Genomic DNA, 21,867 nt, shown 5'->3' with positions numbered 1-21,867 from the left:
TTTTATACTAATCTATATAACAGAAACCTTTGTTTCCCTCTTTCCCTTTCTCCTGCAAATTTGCTTCACACATTTCCATAGACAAAACAGAACTCAGAAAAAAAAATTGCATAACCTGAAGAAAGTTTTAATTCCATCTCTCAATCAATTCCCACTTTTTATTTCTTGTCTCCAGGAACTTCCTTAGCTCTTATCTTGACAGAAATTTACCTACTCAGGAGAATAATTTTACATATCTTGGAAGTTGCTAGCACTCCTGGCAATGTACAAATGGTAAAAGCACCAAAAAATAAAACAGAGGTAGTAAAATATATTTTTCCAATCATGTACTCTAATGAACATAGCATAGGCAGCCCCCCTTCCCCCACATTTAAGACTTCTTGACATTACAAACAGAGAGGAAAAATCACTAGAAAAATGGAAGCCTACTCTTCTTGACCTTCAAGTAAACTTCTTGTCTTGTGACACGTACCAAAGATGGATACAGGATATGTGACAGACTGGTATGTCAAACAGGCATATAAACAGGCTGTGTTTCATGTATGATGAGTTTAACTCTGAAGTATTACCACAGCACATGAATTCTTACCACTGCAACAATGCTTCTTCATCACATTTGTGTCACATTATTGTTGTCGAAGGATGGATCTGGTTTTTCCACAGATACAGTCTTTGGGTTTCCATATTAACACAACAACAGGGTTTTACTTGCCTGGGCATGTTATTAGTGACACATTGCTGTTGAAGAAAAAGTGAATACTACCAATATTATCTTGTTTATAAGCATTTCCCATATTTTTCCACAGCACTTTCCCAGAAAAGTTAAGTGCTTATACATGTCTGTATAAACTGAAGTTCAATATTACCTCTGTGCAATGGATGTATTTGGATACTCTGTCTCCCTGGGGGAGCTGGGGGTGGGGAGATGACTCAGCAGCTGAATGCAACATCAAACCATCTCTCGTGACAAACTCACTTCTGTGCTTTTGGTGCATTTTAACCATTACAAGATGTAAAAATCTATGGCATCTTTCTTTGGGATGCCATCAGCTGGAAATGGTACCATGCCAGGAGCAGGCACATGCCAGCATCCGTGTTCTCCGGAGCTGAAGAGAGTGGGAGGGCAGCTGCCCACTTTAGTTATACTCTTCCTGGATGCCTGCTCATGGACTAACATGTCTCTAGCTTTCATTTCTCTATCTCAAACCCAAACTTTTAACTCTTTTCTCTTGAATCAACAACAACAAGTCACAAAGCCAGTTCTTTCTCACAAGCCTCTCAGTATGCTGGCAATACGGATTTCTACGGTATGAATGGCCAGAATTAATAATTATTTCCTGTTTGATAAGGAGAAACGCCTGAGCCACGGCTGCCCACCACCCTAGCACTGAAGCAAGGTACCCCACTTGCCTGGAGCCTCCTTGGCTCGGAGGCATGTCCTGCGCTGGAAGCTGCCCCTTCTCCGCAGCACTGCCGGCCTCCTCCCGCCCCGGCGCTCCGGAGCGCAGCCGGGGCTCGCCATGCTCGCCCAGGAGCGATGCCAGCAGAGCACAGAGCCCTCCCCCGCCACCTGCCGTGCGGCCACTGAGCCAAGCCACGGATTCGGTGTGCTGCCAGCCTGACGTACTGCCCCAGAGCACATCTTCACATGCTCTGAGAAAGGGAGGAAGCACACCCAGAAGAACTTTCCCAAGTAAGGTAAAAGAAAGCATTCCTCCTCGCTCCCATGGTGAATGAGGAGGGGAAGACACCTCAGTCATCAGCACCAGTAATGCTCAGCCACGGCCACGCACTGCCCATCCTGTGACAGGGCCTGCACGCTCCAACGAGTGCACATTTTACTCAATTTAGTGAATGTATTGGAAGGTCAAACTCCTCTCTGCTTATGACAGGATCTTTATCTACTACTCTGTATTCACTGATGCTCACCCCAGTTTCTTCCACCTAGAGGTAAAAAAGCACATCTAATGATGCTTTAGAGTTTATCTGCCATATTTTTAGGTTGTAATGATATTCAAATCATCCTAAAAATCTGCACGTTTTCCCACGAGCCTTGCTAGCTCCTGTTGGTGGCCAGCTGCATGCTCCCTGCTGTGGCAAGCTGCCAATACTCATTTCTTTTAATCCTGAGTGCTGTGAATCACCAAGCAGGACATCCACAGGCTGCTCCCCTTTGGCAAGACCATGGCTTGCTCTTCAGCGGGTTGATCCCCAGAGTTAGCAAAAAAAGTTTTTCACAAAACTCTGTTATAAATTATTAACATAAAAAAACATTTTCCAACTTTTTTTTTTAACTGTAAGCACCTAGATAAATTGAAACCTGTTTTTCAGGAAAGCCGTATGTCTATAGTAAAGATATTCATTAGGAGCAATAAAACCTGTAGGTGCTCAGCACTTATGCTGCCAGACCTCTTATTCAGAGGTTTAATTGCAGGAACTTGCATTTGAAAATGCTGCCCTAAGGAACTCAACAGCCCGTCTAAGAGCTGCTTAATTGGTCCAGACAAGTCCAGACTGAAATATGCAACATGCTGTGGCATCTCTCTGGAATACATGTAATATCAGAAAACCCTAAGCCATCCACATTAAAGTGTAAAAATATTGTGCAGTATGTTTCTGTCCAAATTCAAGGTTTTCTTTTTCTACGAACACCTGAGATTTAATGGTAGAAAGTGAAGTAAAACAACAGAGAAAACTATTAGTCACTCACTAATAAAAAGCAAAAGTCATACTTAATGAAAGAAACCTTTAAAATAAAATAATTTATCTCTCCGCTTTATTCTAATCCTTTGTCATGTGAAGAATTTATTCACACGAGAGTCAAAAAAGTCACAGGTCACCTCACTATTTTTCCCTGCCAAGGCTTCTATGGGTGCATCAATTTTCCTCAGACCAAAATTTTGTCTTTCACAGTCTCTGTCATATTCTTGCATCGCAGCTTCAGTTTATTATTACTTTGTTTAAATAAGTTATCCATAAATTCCAGCCTGGACATCAGCATTCGTCTTAATTAAGACCTTATGGCAGTTTCAGTTGGAAGCTATTTATCTTCTCCCTCCTGAAAAACTCTACTGTGAAGTATTCACAACCCAGCACGACCCTTTGTTCCATCCAGGAGATGGCTGCGTTTCATCAGCAGTGGGTGAGGTAACTCCTACCTACACAATCCCCAAAATCGCCATGAGAACTGTGAAGATTAAAAGGGATGATTTAAACAAAAACTGTCATTATGCTGATTAAAGGGGAAAGATCTTTACATGCTTAAAACCACATGCAAAAACTAAGGAGGGGGTGGGGAAGAATATATACCAGATGCCTAAATGTACCTAGGGGATAGTGAGTTCTGATTCAAGATTATTTACCCATCCCTGTTCCTCCCACACACGTCCCTAAGGAAAACAGGAGGAGGGTCTGTTTCTGTGGTGTCTGTTTCCCAAAGCAAAGGAACACCGTGCAGCGATCCTAGAAAAACCTGTTTTTCTGTATTTCTACAAGCTGAGAAGGCGCTCTGCATTAACATGCTATTTTTAAAATACCCGAAAAAAAGACCCACGGGCAGGAGGGCCGGCGAGCGGGGCGAGGTCAGCGGCAGGGTGTGCTGCCAGCCCCCAGCAGGGACAATGGCCCGGGACGAGCAGCGCCGCGGCCGGCGGCGGCACACCCACGCCACCGACTTATTTTTAGCCTCTGCTCGTGGAAGTAAATGTGCTAAAGCACTTACTAGAGCTTGTTGCTCTGGTACCTGGGAGAGTTAGGTGGCTGCCGCAGGAGAGAGGCTGTAGGAGCTTCTGCTGTTCCTCTCTCCCAGCTCGTCACCTTGCTCTGCTCCTTGTTTTTCCTTCCCTCGAGGCCACCTTGGCGAGGGAGGAGAAGCCTTCCTGCCCTCCGCGCCTCAGCCTCTCCCGCCCTTCCCTGTGGTCCCATGTTTATTGGCCTCCTTAAATCCCGAGAGGGAACCACAAATCAGGTGCAAATGAGCTCTGCCTGCTGCGAGTCCTCGCTCCTGCCTCCCCCGCGTTAACTTGCGGCTGTTACCATTGCGCTCTTGGCTGCGGTGGAAGCCGTGCAGAGGCACCTTCAGGTGTGCGCCTACAAGGCCTGTACACATTCACTGCCTCCCTGGGGAAAAAAGGTAGCTGTTGTAGACATCCATTCTGCATGGCGTTACAAGCCATCTAGAAATGGAGGAGAAGCTCAACAGGACGAAAGGTGAGATACAGGTGACTTCAGACGCACACTGTGCATATAAGATAATTCTGCAAGTTGCAGAACTAAGATATTTTTTTGCATGTTCAATACAAAAATATTTACTGCTCTGCCCACAGAGCTGTCCTTAATTTTGAAGCAAGTTCCTAAGCCAGTTCCAAGTATGTATATAAAAGAAATATAAAGCTGGAATTGGGACAGTGTTTAGGAATCACATACTTATCAAGGACCTCCCACTGAATTTTGGTGGATTTCAGAGCATCTAATACAAGAGCTTCATGTCTATCATGCCATTAAAGGAAAAGTCAGAATTTAAAAAATTGTCAGAGGACGCACATGCATCACACTCCCATATGCAATTAATCTATATGCATAATACTTCATTGCTGTGAAATACACAGAGACAAAGCATGCAGATTCATATTTATTTGAGAATTTTAGTTGTGAAGCAAGACACACACAATTAAAGGGTAACAAACTCAATTCACAACAGAGTGCAGAAAAAAGAAAGTACAGTACTAACTCTCTGAGAGGATTCAATTTTCATCATGTACCTTTGAATGTCAAGTTCTGAATGAAGGGAGACCAACATGCACTGCAAAACCTGTGGATCAAAGAGAGAAAAGAAGGGGAGGGGGAGAGATAATTGTTAACAGGAAAAGAAAAAGGAGAACAATAGAAATTTTAAAAGAATGATGTGTACATACTGAAAGTATACTGAATAAAGGAAGAGAAGAGAAGCACTGAAAAACAATGAAGGGAATGCACATGTGGCAGACAACAATACACTCTATCAATACTTAATATGCAATATTCTCAGAACTCTTGCTGGACTCAGTTCAGATGTGCTACATGTGGTTGTATGTCAAAGAAACAAAGAATGTTGTAATATAAGAGTTAATGGCTGAAAGTTGAGCCATAGAGATTCATACATACATACATATATATAGACCATATATATAAACCATAACTGACAAGTAACAAAACATTTCTTCCTGAGAAACGATACAACTCTTGGCTGGAGTTAGCAGCAGTCATTACACTTTTGTGTTCATTTCACACTTACTACAGGGACATGGAATCCTTCAAGCAGAATGCAGAAATACTTTGTAACTCATGAGTAACCACAACTTAAAAAAGAATAAGAGAAACTATGGTATGAATAAAAAGTCTTTGCCAATCACATCTCTCTTTAAAATTCTGCCTCTGATCTTGAACCCTACAGAATGTGAGAATTTGCTAAAAGGGTTTTAAGGGCCAAAGAAACCCAACCATTTTTTTCCTCCAACACATGAACGAGATGCTAATTGGAGGGGAAATTGCCTACTGCTGTTTGAGTTCACAGAGGTGGATGTCCTGTATTTTCCTTAATCTTCATTTGCCTGTGGGTAAGGAGATTTTTGCAGAGTGCTCTAAAAAACCCTTCTCTAAGCAATCATTTCCTCCTCCGACAGAGTCAGGCTCCCACAACTGCTGCTCCCCAGTTCAGAACATGCAGCTATTCAGACCAGGCAAAGAAATGCAACTGCTTTGACAACAAGGACGTCATTGTTAAAGAATCTTATTTAACAAGTAATTATAATGCCAACATCACAATTAAGAGAGTAATTCAAAAAATCTTTTGAATTTTACAAACCCAGAGGATATGAGCATGTGAGAGCCGATTCTGGGGATGAGATAAGCAGCTTATAAGTATGCTATAATTTTTCATGCTTTTGTCCGTTGGATACTTTGGAAGGGCAGTACCATTTTATTTTGAAGAGAACAATAGATCATTTTTCTCCGTATGATAACTGCATAATTTAGAATTGTTCAAGTAAAATGTGATTTTTACAAATAAGCTATTTATGCAAACACAGTACAAATTAAATGTAGCCTTCCGGCAACAACTGGAAACATTCCAGTTCTAAACCACAAAGACAAAACAGTCTGTTGCTAATGTCTCGGTAATACTGAAACTGTACTGGGGTTTTTCATGTTTTTATAATGTTACCACCCCATATATGCAAACTTGAGAAACCCTCCTTGGCTTTTATTAAACAATTATCTTTAAAAAGAAAATTAAAAACGAGAAAAAGATTGTATAAGACCAAGTCCCTTCTCAATGCCAACCACAGAAGACTTCCAAGCAAAAAAAATCATCCTGCATGTTTGCTTGACATTCAGGCATCATTATACATCAAGATCACACATCAGAAGGGACATTACTCTGCCCAATGGCAGCATTAAAAATGTGCAACAGTCACCATTCTTAAAGCCATTGCATAGGATAAATTTGAGCTACTTAGTTTCTCAAACCTTGTCACCTCATGGAGGATTACAATTGTGTCACTTTTCTCTGGACTTTCCTAGTCCCAAAGGAAGTGAAACATCAATTCTGACCTCAGGGTGGGTAAGGAAATGAGGATGCTCGAGGTAACCCGCAATACCTCTCACCCTCAATCCAGAGAAGTCTCTAGCCCTTCCTCTTCTCTCATCACAATACAGTATGTATTTTAAAGCCAGTAGAGAAATGAAAATATGCAGTTAAAATACATAAAATGGGTCCACCTTACATTCAGAAGTCTCTCCTTCCTCCTGCAGGAATTGATCTGAAATAATATGGGTATGCTGCTGGATTAGGAGCTAGTGTTCTCTGAATAAACACAGCCTTGCAGGAAAAAAAGAACTACACACAAATCCAGAACCACAACAGCAGTGCAGGAGGAGGCTTCTTCTACTCCTGCATAAGGCAGCACCAGGAGACTAACAAGGCGTCCATGGTGTTGTGTAGCAAACTTCAGATCTCCTAAAGAAGATCCAGACATGCCAGTGTGGGAGAAATATAATTAAGACCATTACTGCAGCCCACGTAAAGACCTTATTATGAATGAAATTTGAAGACATTTGGGTCTGAATCCAAACCTGAAGCATGGCTTCCTTTGGATCTTTCCAAAATATTTCTTAACTGTCTGCATTTCTATCCAAACTCAACACCACACTGATGCCTTCATCAGCACTCCACTAACCTCAGGGGTATTTAAAGATGGAAACCAATAATAATCTCTTTTTTCCTTTACTTCTGGATTGTAGAGGAGTATGATTTTTTCCATCTATCAGCATGCATATGGATATATATAGTCCACAATGATGGGAAATGAATCCAAGGAGAGCTTTCCAATTTCCAAATGCAGCAAGGGCTGCGATCTCTCGACTCCAGGGACAGGTTTCTGGGACAACCCTGTCTTCTGCTTCCCTCACCAACTCAGTCATTGTTCCAGAAAGATGAGGCATCAAAACAAATATTCAGCATGAGGAGAGAAACAGGATGTTGGAGCAAATCCCACAGAAGATTAAAAAACCCTGGACTTCACTTACTAAGAAATAAAGAACTGTAGAGTGCAGAACACTCAACTAACATGCTCTGAGCAACCTCTGCTGGCCAGCAGATAGGATCCCGTGCCTTCTCCTAAATGGAGTTGCACAAAGCCTGTGATTTCATTTTCATCTATGAGTGCAGATCCTTAGCTGGCTTGAATGAACATTAATTGACCAGCTCAAACAGTGCAAGGAAAACCTGTGAAAGGTGGGCCTGTCACTTCCCAAAGAGAAGGAAAAAAGACTGGGATTTCCACTTTCTGTTAACCAAATACCCTCAGAGCACAGAGGCTCCTGTTGAAACGAGTGTTATGTTTTTATGAGTTGTGGAAGCAAATAGTCAGAATACAAGAGGCACCAATGCTTGTACATGTTGGACTGGCATGCAAAGAAACAAATTAATAAGGCAGACGGACATATAAAAGTAATAAATAAAAAATTAATAAAAGAGAATAAGTAGTTTCCTGTGGAAAATACCAGAGGCCAAGAAGAGTAGAAGCTGGGGCTGGAACTCAACACACAACTAAGAAACAGTTGCAGAGTGTCACTACTGGCAGGTATGAGCAGGAAGGGGTGTTACATTTGAGAAAATTTTGGGAGCCAGACATCTTTGTAATGAGAAGAGCACCAGAGACAAAGGAAACAGCTGTAAAACATGTTGCTTTTGAACTTTAAACCTAAATGGAGCAAGTGGTGGCCCTGGAAAAGGGTGTAGAAGTCTAAGAGTCATAAGAGGAAAGCAAAGTTTTCCAGGAATGTGCTGAATGTCATCAAACGAAGACATAAGAAAAGTCTGGTGAATACCACTTGTAGTGCCCAAAGGAACTCGCAGCAGCTTAGGGAGGACAAGGATTAATACCCTGAGGCTGACTGACTGTATTAGTCATTATCCCGGGGCCCTCAAAACAAGGGTCAATGAACTGCAAGTCTGCCTTGTGGGATCTGCTTACTAAGCAGATCAAAGGAAGGTATTCACCATTTTAAGCAGGATCAGACCTGTTGAACACTGAAATTCTAAGTCTCCAGAGGAAAACACAGATGCTTGAGACATTTGCGTTGATGATTTAGTAGGAGACATCTGTCCCCCTGAGTCAGTCTGAAATAATGTCACAGAAGGGTGTTAAGAGCACAATGTGCTCCCTCCGCAGGAATGCAGCACTGCTGTTCTGGCTGGCAGTGACATACAAGCTGAAATGCCTTTTCACTGGCAGTACTGCAAAGGAGGAGCATTTTAAGTTTTCCCCTCTTTTTCGGTCTGTTAATATGCCCTTGATTTATGCTTCTGATGGATTTCAAAAAGGAAGTCCTTACAAAAGCAGAATACATTAAACACATTACATTTATCATGGGTCACCCAGGAAGATGACACTGTTGTTGCAAAAGGAGCAGCTAAAATCAGAGAAATGCAGGAGTACAGAATGAAGCAAAGGGGGGCTAAGCCAGGGCCCCAGGACATTAGGATGACAATTTGTGTTCCTTAGGTTTACAGTCTCTGGGTGAAATCCTGCAGAGACATGCAATCAGCTGAAGCTGCAGGGAAATGATAATGAGAACACAAAGGGCTTGAGATGAGTATGTAGATGATGATATACAACTAAATGAGATGCTGACTCATAAGTCCTCTAAAACAGCTTGAAACTGAAGGAAGGAAATGAGGATCAACTGCCTATTTCCTGTGCGCAATGGTTTTGTGGGGAGGATGCGAGAAAACGGTGTTTCTCAACAATGTTGGGATGGGAAAAAGTGAGGATAGTAACTTAGCTGGGATCAGGCCAAAGAGGTTCTTCCAACAGAAATGTTAAGCACACAAGTGTCTGCCAAAGAAGGGAAAGGGTGAAGCCTTTAATCACATGAAAACACAGTCAATGTACAGGATCAACTGCAGGCCATCTACACAACAGCACTTAAACAACTGGGAGGTGAGGGGCGACACACGTGGTGATGGCCAATGACAAATGGTGCTAAAGGAAGCACGGAAACAAAAAAAAAACCCCGAAATTCAAACCAGGAATGCACTCAGAGAGATAGCAAAGGAAGAGGTCTGCACAAAACATTATGACTTCTTATGTTTCAAGATTTACTTTTTCCAGGACACTACATCCACATATCCCTCAAGCTGCATACACTCTTTGACTCAAAGTCATTGAACAATACAGCTGAAAATGACATATGTTAACCAGGCAAATTATTTTGGTTTTGATTTCCAAACAACAACAACAAAAAATAAGGGTCTTCTCTTAATTGTTGATTTCCTCTTCCTCACAATTCTTGTAAAAAAAAAAATATCTAAAACCTTGTGTTTCATTTTAGTGAGGATTAAACCTATTATTTTCTATAATTTCATATAATATATATAGTAAATTTTAAAAGCAAACACCCAGAACAAGGGAAAAAAAAATCTCAAGGGAATTCAGATCACAGTCCAAATTATACTTTTTCAGAGATAGAAAATATTTACACCTTTAAAGTAAAAAAATAGTCTGGTATTCAGAGGGTTCAGAATTTCTCCAGGGTCACATAGCCTTCTCCATTTTCTTGTCTCTCCACCCGTGTAGAGTTGCTGTGTTGAAACACCTTATTTTTGCACTGCCTCAACATAACTACAGTGTTGTATCTGTACTCCAGTTCCCATACAATAGCAAAGGAAAATGTAACTTTTTGTTCACCTTAGATGACTTTTAAGTCTAGTGGTTTTTAAGCAACAACCTGCAGGGTACTGTATATTTCAGTCTTGGCTTTATGCTTTAAGTATATAATTAAACATATAATTAGGAATCATCATAGAAAAAATCCATGAGACTCTTTTGATTAATGAAGTTAGGCATGAATAGATTGTTTGGCTGCTCTTGGAGCCTAGCACCTACAGAGGTGGGGGCTTATCAGACTCTACTCTTTCCACATTTCAGATAAAAGTAACCAAGACAATACATAAAACATATTCTTCCAGTATTTATGATTTGTCTGTCCCCCACTACAGAACTTAAGTAGCACTCTGCAGTGCAACATACAAACCCAGACTGGTTGGTGCAGGCTGAAGAAAGTACAATGACTGGTCCTAATTTCTCTGAGGTAATCTGAATCTGATTTGAATCCATGAACCTGAACTTTAATCAGTCCTTTGTGATGCAAAATTCTATTTGATACCTTTTAAATGGCTCACTTCTTCTATATGCGAAAAGCCTCCCGCTGTACAGACCTGGAAAACTGAAAAAACATTGGCTGAAGATCTCAAACTTGGCTCCCTAATGAGGCTTACGAGTTTTCAAGGAGGTACTTCCCTGTGCCTCCTACTAATTCTGGTAAGATTTGCATGAAACAGACCAATTTTCAGTTAGTGGTTCAACTGGGAGTTTTCAACCACTGACATGTAATATCTGAGATAGCCAACAATTTAAATATGGATTCAGAGACTAAACTTTATTAAGTGAGTGTCAAGAAGATTATTTACAATTTTTCTATATTTTTCCCACTGTTGGAAATTGAGAAAATTAGACAAATGCACTATTTTGGTTTCCAATAGTGTATCTCTCCTATTATTCACTCCCTTCCTGCTATCATTATCATCTCTTCTTGGAATCACAATATATTGCTGAAGAAAAACAACAAAAATATTATAAATCTTTATAAAGGAATAAAGAAACAATGATGACCTAAGAAGGAAAAGATTTTCATGAGCTGTCTCCAGTATTTTGAAAAGTAAGAATAATAGAGAAAATGTGATGTTTAAAGAACATAGCTGTTTCTCTCTCTCATTTTTCTGTGGTATTTTTCTCCCAACTTTATTTAAACAACTGGCTGACCTGGTTATTCATACAACAACCATGGCTGAAAAGCACAGTATGGTGTGTGCAAGAACAACTGATAGTCTGCTGAGAACAACATCCTCTGAAATGCAGAAAAATGCATGGACTTGTCATCTTTCATTGCTTAGACTTAATTGTAATGTTTCTTTAATAAGTTATTGCTTTTGGACTTAATTTTTGGCCTTCAATATTGATTAAATGTACCTCATTTTTTAGGCTGTGATTTGCTTATCCATTTAAACCTTATAAAAACTACTCAAAGTGGTAAAAATCTGAATTACTTCCCATTCAAAATTATAAGGTTACAGAAGTTGCTCCCCCACCCTGCCCCCCCCCCCCCAAAAAAAATGGTATTTACTCAGAAGACAGTATAAACAAAAATGTCTACACATATTTTGTTCCACCTTTTTGCTCTGTACCTCCAGAAGACAAAACAACTTTAATGGACAGGTTTGCTAATAACTTAAAGCCCACAACTCCAAATGATGGTGTCAGCCAAGAACCACCATTTGAACTACTGCCCTGGACAACTTTAGAATGGGGTTTATGCAGTAGAGTACCTGCCCGTCAGGATGCCTGCCTGCTTTTCTGCTCAGCTTTTATGAAAAAACAAAACCTACTTCAATGATATGCTTCAAAGCTCTTAATTTCTTTTAAGAAAGTAAGTTGTAGAGCAGAAACAATTTAGAGAAAACTCGTTGAGGGTAACCTGGGTAAGAAAAATCAATGGAGAACTGCAGTGGCAACCTCATATTTTGGCAAGTCTTACCAAGTATTTCTGAATATACCAAAGCATTCTTAGGAAATTTAATTAGAATTCCCTTGACCACAGAGAAATGGGTGAATAACTTTGATCCAATCCTAGCTTTCTATGGTCTGAGAATTAACAAGCTTTGGTTCCCATTTCAGTCATAAAACCACTCTTCTTGTCCTTGGCCCACCATGTACAACAGAACTCACAGTACCTTTTTACCTTACATGGCTTCTGCAGTAATTAACTCATGAACAGTTTCTAGCACACTGCAGGGAAAACTGCTACAGAAAAGTATTACATTTATACACCACATTAAGTTTGCTCTTAACCTCTTGTAAGGATCACTGTCTTAGCACAGTAGGAAGGTTTTGCTAAGCAGTCTCCTCCATTTTCCCTTAGAACACCTAAAACTTTGAACTACAACATCAAACAGAAAAAGCCTACCTGTTTTAACTGAATTTATTATCTTCCACCCTTTCTTGAACACATACTTGTCATCTACACAATTACAAGAGAACTATGAGCTCAGAAATGCCTTTGTGCAGCATACACCAACTTACAACTGAATAGTTAGAGAGTAATTAGAGTGGAATCCAGGAGAATAAATCAGTCTTACTACCTCATAATATCAGTTATCTCACATAAGTGAGACAGATAAATATCAAGTACATATAATGTTATACACAAACAGTGAGATTCTGCAAGGTCCCAAGTGATTCCCATTTTTTATGCAATCAGATATCACTGCTATGATGCTAGGGGCTAATTATCTCCAGCCAACTTTAGGCTGTGGAAAATTATTGCGACATCACTATTGCAAAGCAACACTTTAAGTTTTCATTGGTAAGGATAGTTACATATTAATTTAATTTTCAGATTTATATATAGGTAGTCAAATACTATATATTGTTCAGAAGTCTTCATTGCAATACATTTTATTATGTACTTCAAAACTTTTTTCTTAAAATTATCTTCTCACACTTAAGGCATACAATGTAAACTCAATAATAAACAAACCATAACACCAGCCCATTAATCAGATATGTCAGTTTAAATATATCCTATTTGGGAACAAAAGCAAATGCTACTGGCTTTATAAAACGTACAGAACAGGGAACAAAGCTAGAGTTGGATTTCAAGAGTTGATGTCATCATTGTTCACAAGCCAACACAGGGCTTTAAAACTGGAAAGAATCTACAGTATATAAAATGGTTTCCAACTTGTAAGGGGCCAGGGCGCTCACCAGTGGATAATAATCTGCAGCAGAGTTTAGGATTTTTTCCTGAGGACAGCCTGGGGGAGGGGATCTAACACATTCATGCAGAACAGAATGTGCAATTCTGTATTCTTATGTGCTGTAAAGAGAAATGTCTTTCTAAAATCTCATTTACTTGTATTGTGCATATCTTCTCTTCAAATGCTTAAACATTTCACAAGTTGGGATCTTTACATAGAACGCCTTTGTTCCCCAAAAACCTTTCTGGCTACAGTGCTAGCATCACTCTTAAATGACAAAGTATCAAAAATTAGGAGAAACAAGCCTAATATCCCTGAACGTCTTCAAGGACAGGCTGGATGGAGTTCTGAGCAACCTGCTCTACTGGAAAGTGTCCCTACCCATAGGAGGAGCTTGGAACCAGATGATCTTTAAGGTCCCTTCCAACCCAAACCATTCCATTATTAGTATGAGGTAATAGATATCTTTTCTGCATATCAGAGAGAGGTGATGGGAGTATGTACATTTGAATTTTCTCTTTCATGATTTAGTTTTCTTTCAGAACATACATACATTTTAGAACACCGTATCCTTAGAACTGCTGAAAATTTACCAAATCAAATCCTAAAACTTTGAAATGAAGTAAACTTTAGTAGACAAAACCAGATGAGCAGTACATAGCTTCTTCTTCTCTTTTGTGGCTATTCAAGGCCTCACATTACTCAGTGCCTTCCCTCTCCTAAATTTAGCAAAAGAAAGTGTTATCTGTTCAAACAAAAAAGGGTATACACAAATATTTGAAAAAACTGTCTCAGTTTCTTCTAATTACATGGCACAGCCTCCAATAGCCAATAAATACTGTAGACAGAACATAATGTAGGTTTGTACTTGAGATTATCCATTTGCCTGGTTACTGATACTGCTGAGAGCATGTCTTGTGAGTTATAAGTATGCACACAGAAGGAATCCTGACTCCACAGAAGCTCATGGGATGGGTTTTACTACAGGCATCCCTACAGGTTATCATCTTTAAGTGTCTTTAAGCCTCAAGAACAGATTTGAAAGATTCAAAGTGAAGAAAGAATGGGCTGTAATGTATTCTTCGTGAAGGAATCCAAGACTAACTTGCTTTCCAACAGGTGATTCTGTACAACTTAAAAAGCAAAACATACTGGCAGTGGTCTTCTAAGATGTGTCTGAACATGGATGAAGGTGCCTATCTTGTGAAAATAAATGTGTTCATAGACTCTACAGATACTCCATTGCAGCTTTGCTCCTGGTGTTTGCTGTCTGTCTTGGTGTTATCTTGGAAACTAGAAAATAATCCCTATTTTGGCCATGGAGCAATACTTAGTTTTTTTGGGTCTCTGTCCCTCATCCTTCACTTGTCTGTTTTTTAGATGGAAATATAACTTGTTTCTTCAAAACAGCAGTGAAATGTATATTGTCTATTTACAATCATCAAGGCCTTCTATTCTCTGATACAGTTGTTGGCAAGGAAAACTCTGTGATGGCAGCTGACAGTATCTAAGTGTGCACTGCAGAGGTGCATATTTTCCCTTCAGTGTCCTCAAGAGATTATCTTCTGGCGTGCACTGGTATCAATTCTGATTGAGATATACTCAGCAGTACTATCCTATTCAGCATGCTGTTCACAGCATAAAGTGATGACAGGCATCGTTGCTCCCAGAAATAATACCCAGGTTGACCAGCTAGAAAACATAGATTTTATTCTCATCCACCCAGAAAGGAGATGCAAAGATGGTTTACGTGGGAGATAATAGTTGTATGACAAATATTCCATTCTATAGGATTTTGTATTTGGTTGCTGCAGAAGAGAGACTGAGAAATTTTTTTTTTTTTTTTTTTTTTTTCCCCTGAAGGTTCTGGGCTAAAATAATTCAAAATTAAAGAGGTACTCTGATTGGATGAACTCAAAAGGAAATACTGAGTTTTTATGAAGACATGAACATATTCAAGACTTCCATTTACACTGACAGTGTTACTCTATTATCCCTTTAACCCTCTTAAAAGAGTTCCCATCCTCAATAATTTTTCTCTAGTTATTTAAATTATCAGAAGTATCATTATTTCTTTATTTCTAAAAGTCAAACAGAAAACCCAGTCTGACAATGAAGGTGGATTAAGGAGAATTCTGTGAAAGCAGATGTTGCAGGGAGTTCACTGAAGGTTAGGTAGTGTAAGAAAGCCAAGTGGAAAAAAAATCTAGTGGATGATCATATCTGCCCTGACATGCATTGACTGAGCTTTCAGTTCTGTTTACCTCAGGAACTGAATAAATGGCCAGTAATTTCAATAGTGCCCAATAAGGCAAGGGTGCAAGTTGCACAATGATGCTGAAAGAAATAAGATGATACTTTATTTTTCTGAAGGAACACTGAATTCTAAATTCTGAATTAAAAAGAAGTAATAATTTGATTATTTCAGAGCTATTAGTAGATAATTTTATGTCATATATCTTTCTGCCAGAGCTCTAACAGAAGAAAGTAGGGCACAAGAACCCAGTAGCAGCAATACCTAGATGTCTCTTCTGATTCACTGGTGTAATTCAAGAAATTGATGATTCCACAGACCCCTTTGGAATGTGAACTGAGGGACTGTTTCTTGATGTTAGAAGTAATGTTTTAAATTCTTTCCCAATATCTATTACTTTTTCTTATAAATTTCATTTAAAGCTCCCTGTCTGGAAAACTGAAAGCTTTTTAAGAGATTTCTCAAAGAGGAATTTTAGGTACTAGATGGTAATAATTGATAGGACAGCATTCTGCTGAATTTCAGAACTCAAAGGTCTGAAGTTTAAATGCTTTAAATGCATTACAGAACATAGAGATAAGTCAGTATCATATTACATGATTTATAAATTAATGGCCTAAAAATCTATAAAAAATGCATTTTTCCATTGAAAAGAATGCTTTAAATGCATGTGGCTACTTACAGAACATAGAGATAAGTCAGTATCATATTACATGATTTATAAATTAATGGCCTAAAAATCTATAAAAAAATGTGTTTTTCCATTGAAAATATAGACCCTTCTTTAGTAAAGGTTTGACTAATCATAGTGCATAGATTTCCCCAACAGTATTGCTCATGCTGACCTTTACAACGTAGGTCCTGTGCTGAAGGAAAACAGAAATTGCTTTCCCAGGAGGAATGAGGGAAAGGCAGACAGTAGAAAAATATGAAGAAAAAAACTATAGGTGAACATAATCCAGAAAAGTATGTTTCTAAATTAACTAGATATTATATTTTCTTCCTGAAAAGCAAACGAAATTTTAAAAAATATGTTTGTGGGGCCTAAGAATACAAAAAGCCTCACACACATTTTCAAAAGCATTCTGTAGACAATTCTAATTCAATCTAGTTAACAGAAGCTGCCTGTCTTGTTTGCATGAAATACGTAGAGGAAACTGAACAGAAACTGCTGTGAAACTGTGCAGCCCTCCTTTTATGGCTTGGTAAATACTAGACAAATAATGATAACACATGCCCTAGAAAGAATCCTTATTAGATAGCAGTTGAAATGGGGAGAGGGAAGAGGGAACAAAACAGTACTCACCCTTTGAGACCTTTCTTCTGAGGATCTACAACGGATACCAGCTTATTGAAGTCTGCAACTCCAGCTGCACCATTTATTGTGCAAGGACTGAGACAGATGTGATAGCATGGCCCAAGAAACATGCAGAACAGTTTGCAAACTCTTACTTTGTCAAATACATACTCCAAGCAAGCAAGCAAACAAACATAGAAACCCCTGCCAAATGTTAACCTTCACAAGGTGAACAAACCGATTTTCAGACGGGCTCTCAAACTCTGCACCTCACATTAATAGGTGGGAATGCCTGGTTTTGGCTGTAGGGATGATAAAGACGAGCAGCTATCAGCCACTTTGAACATCCTTGGCTCCTTGAAGCAGAGGCCATAAAAGTCATGTTCTGACTCAGATAAGCTGGCTACAGACCTCTCCTGAATTGCCCCACACTGGGCAGTCTGAAGGAGCACTGAGCAGTGGGAGCTCCAGCCACCTTCACTTGCCTGGTGTCTCCTGTAGAGCTGCCTCTGCTCAAATCTCTGGGCAAATCCCCAAGCAGAAACTTTTGCTCATTCTCAAGCTACCTGATTCATGTTGGTGCTGGGCAGGTCACCAAGCAAAACAAGTAGCTCTGGCCCACAGCACAGGAGCTCTTCCAGTCCTGGCCTGTGTGATGGCACCTCAGCTACACTTGCATGCACTGCTGCACCGCACATTGGGATGGCTTACAGGTGAAAAGTCTCTATGGCAATCTATGGGACAGACTGAGCTTCATTTGATTCGCATGCAAGGAGAAGAAAAGTCAGGCACATGTGAAGAGCCAGGTCTCTCTTCCTCTACACTGCCACAAGCCATCAATGGGACATAGCTAGGAATATCTGATTGACTTTACCTAGCCTTCACATATATCTTACACATTTAATCTTTTCCAAGTGCTTTTAGTATTTGCCTTTTTGCCTAAAAGCAATAATAAAGCAGTATTTTAGAAGTATATCACAAGATATTAAAGCACTTGACAAATTCTTCAAAGTATCTGATCTTTTGGGGTAAGATAAAGTACACCTCTTCTACAGTCAAAACTGATGAGACCACAAAGACGAGAAAGCCAGTAACTATGTAAACTGAAAAATCTTCCTGGTGGGTATGGAATAGTGGGATTAGGAAGGGCAACTCTTCATTTAGTCACTGTAATTTGCAAAGTTTTCTTTGCTAGAAGGGGGTCTTCCACTTCTTTATCGTGGGAAGTGAAATAGCAATAAAAATAAACTGATAAAGACCTGCAAAAATGGTATGCAAATTGCTGCAAGTAGAGTCACAACCTGCCACCTCAGAGTGCTGCATTCCTAATGCCTGAATCTGCTATTTCACAACATCCTGTATTAACAGCAAAGCACGTGTCCAAATTGCAGCTCTCCATTCTGTGCATATTCTTTCTAGACTAGGCTTAACTCATTAGAACTAAGGAAAACCCCAGAGACAATTTATATTTCATTCATCTGTTGGAAAAATAGAATCTTCACATGAAATCTTCTATCAGTGATTGGGAAAATAAAATCTAGGAGGTAGAAATTGGATAGAATCCTTCTAGATTATTTTACAGTTGAAAATTAGCCATTTCAAAGAATAATTTCTAAAGCAACAGACCATGCTTCATCTCTTTTGCAATTACTATTTTCTGGTTAGTAAGTAGGACCTCCCTACAGCTTTCCCAAGGCACTGTACTTTCAAAAACATTGTATTTTAGTAAACTTACTGGCAAAAGAAGCACATTTCAGTATGCAAGTATAAAAGGTTTGCCAATAATGTTTCAGGTTATCATTCCTTTTCTTGATTTTCTTATGTTAACTGTAGTGGTGCAGAGGAGCACACAAAAATGCTTACTGTGAAGAACATACTTTGCTGGGGGAAGAAGTCAGCTATTCATATTAGTCAAATTCATTGGTACAGAGCTGATGTGAAGTCTAAAGCACTAATGTTGTATTTCTATAAACTGCAAACAAAAGCTTGGAACTCTGAAGGTAAGTAGCTTTAACAGTCTGACTTCTAGAACAAAGAGTCCTCAAAATGGTCTTAACTGTTAATTATTAGTTTGATGCCATGGAGAATAAAAAAAATAATGCCCTCTATCCCCAGGCTTTGCTTAGAATTTTCAGTAGTCGTTTTGTTTCTGACAAAGAGGTCTCACACTAGTCAAGCAGTCAAATTCTGCTAGCCTAAGTCAGGCTGAACAGTGGTTAATCCTGCAGTAAGTCTCTGTGAATTTCTAGCATTGAAAACAAACAAAAACAGAGCCAGAGTGCTCACAAGAAACCTCCAACTACTTTTAAGTAGGTGGAGGCACAGCTGGTGGTGTCAGATGTTCAGGGGATTTCTTCTGTATATTTTGTCTTCCAAGTTTTAGATCTGTATTTTCATCACTCACTGTTACCTTCATATTCTTCCCTCTATTTTCTTCAACTGGTGATTCTTATGGCCATGCCTTGCCCCTACAATACTGTAAAGCCATGCAAAGTGAACAAGTCACACGCATCTGGTGACTTGTGCATTTCCACAGACCACTGTGACAAGGAGTGAGCTGCCACCGAAAGTAGCTCAGTGTCACATGGCCTGTGAGAGTGACCCTGATTTTCAAAGCAAATTGCTACTTTCCATACCAATTCACCTTTGCTGATAAATAATGCCCTCATGCCAGCTGTGAGGAGGAGAATATACAATATTCAGCATTCCACACATTGCAACACTCTGTTTCCACTCTGGAGGCACATCCTGAACCGTGGGAGCAAAGTGTCTGGGGCGGGAGATGCCCTTAAAAACTTTATTCCTGGTGCTGAATGCACAGGGTTATACAGGAGAGAGGGAGCTAAGCTAGTTTTGCCTGTGAGCCCTTCCAGAAGTGTTTGTGAGGAGGCCCCTAATTTGTAGAAGTTTCAACAAGATGAAGGAGACACAGAGCACAGTGCTAATAGTACTGCTGAAATACTTCAGGTCTTCAGCAAGGCTGAATTATTCTGCACTGTGTCCCTCAAATGGTCTGAAACCTTCCATGTTTATACAATACCAGATACCCCTTCAGGCAAAGAGCACTCCACATTTCAAAGCAAAGTCAAATACCAAAAAATTATTCATTTGGAACCACAGCAAAAGTTCAGACATGTTACTGAGCAGATTTCACTGAAGGCTCTAATGATCTAATCAGGGTGACTTAATTGCATCTGGCTTCAAAACAAAGCCCAGTGCCCAAAAAGGAGAGGGTTTCTCTGCAGAGCAGTAGCAGCTCCCAGCTGTAAGAGGAACTGAAGTGAGAAAGGATCCACACAGCCCACAGATAACTCTTTGCAGAAGCTCCATTGTTGTAACAAGATCATCTGGAACTGCAAGCACAAACAACATGCCTATTTTTGGAAGTACACTTGATCTATTGCACATGTGGAGATCTGAACACCTTTTGAGAGGGAGAAAATTATGAGGTTATGAACATTTGCACAACAATTTGTTTAACAGCTCAGAAAACTCATGAATAATAATCTGGGCTAACCTTTTAGTAATCACTTTCTTCCTGCTGTATAAAATTGTTTGAAAACCATCATCACTGCTATCTTTTTTTCCATGCTCCCTCTTCCCCAATATGTATCTTGTAATTACATTGCAACTGTGCTCTGAAGAATGACCTGAAGACAACTTTTGAAAATTCTCTTTGTAAATCTGTAAACAAAAAAAAAAATGTATAAAACCCCTGTGGTCCAAACAGCCCTTTCAATTGATTAAGGTGCAGACTAGCACTGCTTTTATTTTAATTCAAAGGGTTTCAACAGCTCTTTGTTCATATGACTGTTTCTCCAGTCTGCTACCCTATTATTGGAAAGATTTCATCTCCAAGTGTGACAGAGAAGCAGAAAAGCTAGTATCCCACAACCTGTTATTATAAATTTTCTGAATTTTTAAAAAGGTGAAAATTAGAAATGCTCTCAATTAAAACACACAAACCAAGAATCAGTTAAGAGCAAGCCACTACTTAGAACACAGGCTACGGGGCTAATCCAAATTAACTCCTGTTAGAATAAAGCACATATTTAAAAAACAAAAAAACCCAAACAAACAAAAAAACCAACCCAAAAACAACAATAACAAAGCAGCAACAGAAACGACAAAAGTAACAAATAAAAACAAAAGAAAAAACCCTAACCAATACCTATTCAAGTGAATAGTTTTTCTCATGCAAAAACATGGACTCCAGAGAGTGTGCATCTTGTCTTGGTTTTGACCTGTTTGGAACTTGGCTAAAGTTGGGAAATGCTGCTTATTCTGATGAATAATCTTAGGTATTAACTAGAAGGCTTCTCTGGGTCTTTACAATTCAACACTCTTTTCAAACTGGGGAAAGAAGAACTGGAAAAAAAAAATAGGAGTAATTCTTTCAATTTCAGCTTGGTAAGCAGTGTCACCTTCTACTCAAGAGTTCCCTACAAACTCCAAGGCCATGAAGGCCCTCCCACTCCAAGTCATCTTGAGGAGTCAGGACTGGTTGAATATGCAGCAACAGCTCCCAAGTTTTTCTGAAGTCCGTGCTTCACATGCCCAGGTCCTCAGGATCTTGCATGGCCCGTGTTCTTTGCTCCTGCTCCTGTGTCTTGGCACTGGAAACTGCTTTACCGTCCCGAGTTAATAGGTGCATGCAGATCATTTTGTACTAAGAAAATTGTTCACTATTTCCCTATCAGGTACCATCTGCTGACTTATCCCACCAGCTGATATTACTGTTTTCTTCTAGCTGAAGCCCCAGAAGACACCACAGTCTGTCTTTCCAAAATCACTGAATACACTGAAAATGAGTGTGACCATCCTAAACAACTAAATGAAGTTGGATCCCAGCTCCTCCATTCTATGCAAATTTTCTGGAAGACTGTTTTGATTAATACTGAAATAGTCTAAACAAACATTTATTTTCAATGTTCTCTTGTAAAATTATGTAAAAAAATT

General features: G+C 39.5%; 1 protein-coding gene across 14 annotated transcripts in view; it reads right to left on the bottom strand.

The window, feature by feature from the left end:
* The window catches only part of KIAA1217 (KIAA1217 ortholog), a 177,640-nt gene that overhangs the window by 99,810 nt on the left and 55,963 nt on the right, over positions 1-21,867 (bottom strand). For 7 of the 14 annotated variants that reach the window (XM_041408966.1, XM_041408955.1, XM_041408952.1 and 4 more), the window contains exon 3: positions 4,730-4,810. The exons of 4 other annotated variants lie outside the window; for them this stretch is intronic. In XM_041408966.1, the coding sequence (XP_041264900.1) occupies positions 4,730-4,810 (81 nt within the window). Of the gene's footprint in view, positions 1-589; positions 732-1,410; positions 1,570-4,729; positions 4,811-21,867 lie in introns of those variants that run through there. 3 more of the 14 variants (XM_041408964.1, XM_041408962.1, XM_041408963.1) reach the window with 3 other exon arrangements.

Source organism: Onychostruthus taczanowskii, unplaced genomic scaffold, assembly GCF_017590055.1.
Source record: "Onychostruthus taczanowskii isolate IOZ18803 unplaced genomic scaffold, ASM1759005v1 scaffold3, whole genome shotgun sequence".
In the NCBI taxonomy this organism is placed as follows: domain Eukaryota; kingdom Metazoa; phylum Chordata; class Aves; order Passeriformes; family Passeridae; genus Onychostruthus; species Onychostruthus taczanowskii.
Note: the sequence above shows the minus strand (reverse complement) of the source record. Positions and strands in the feature narration are given on the sequence as shown.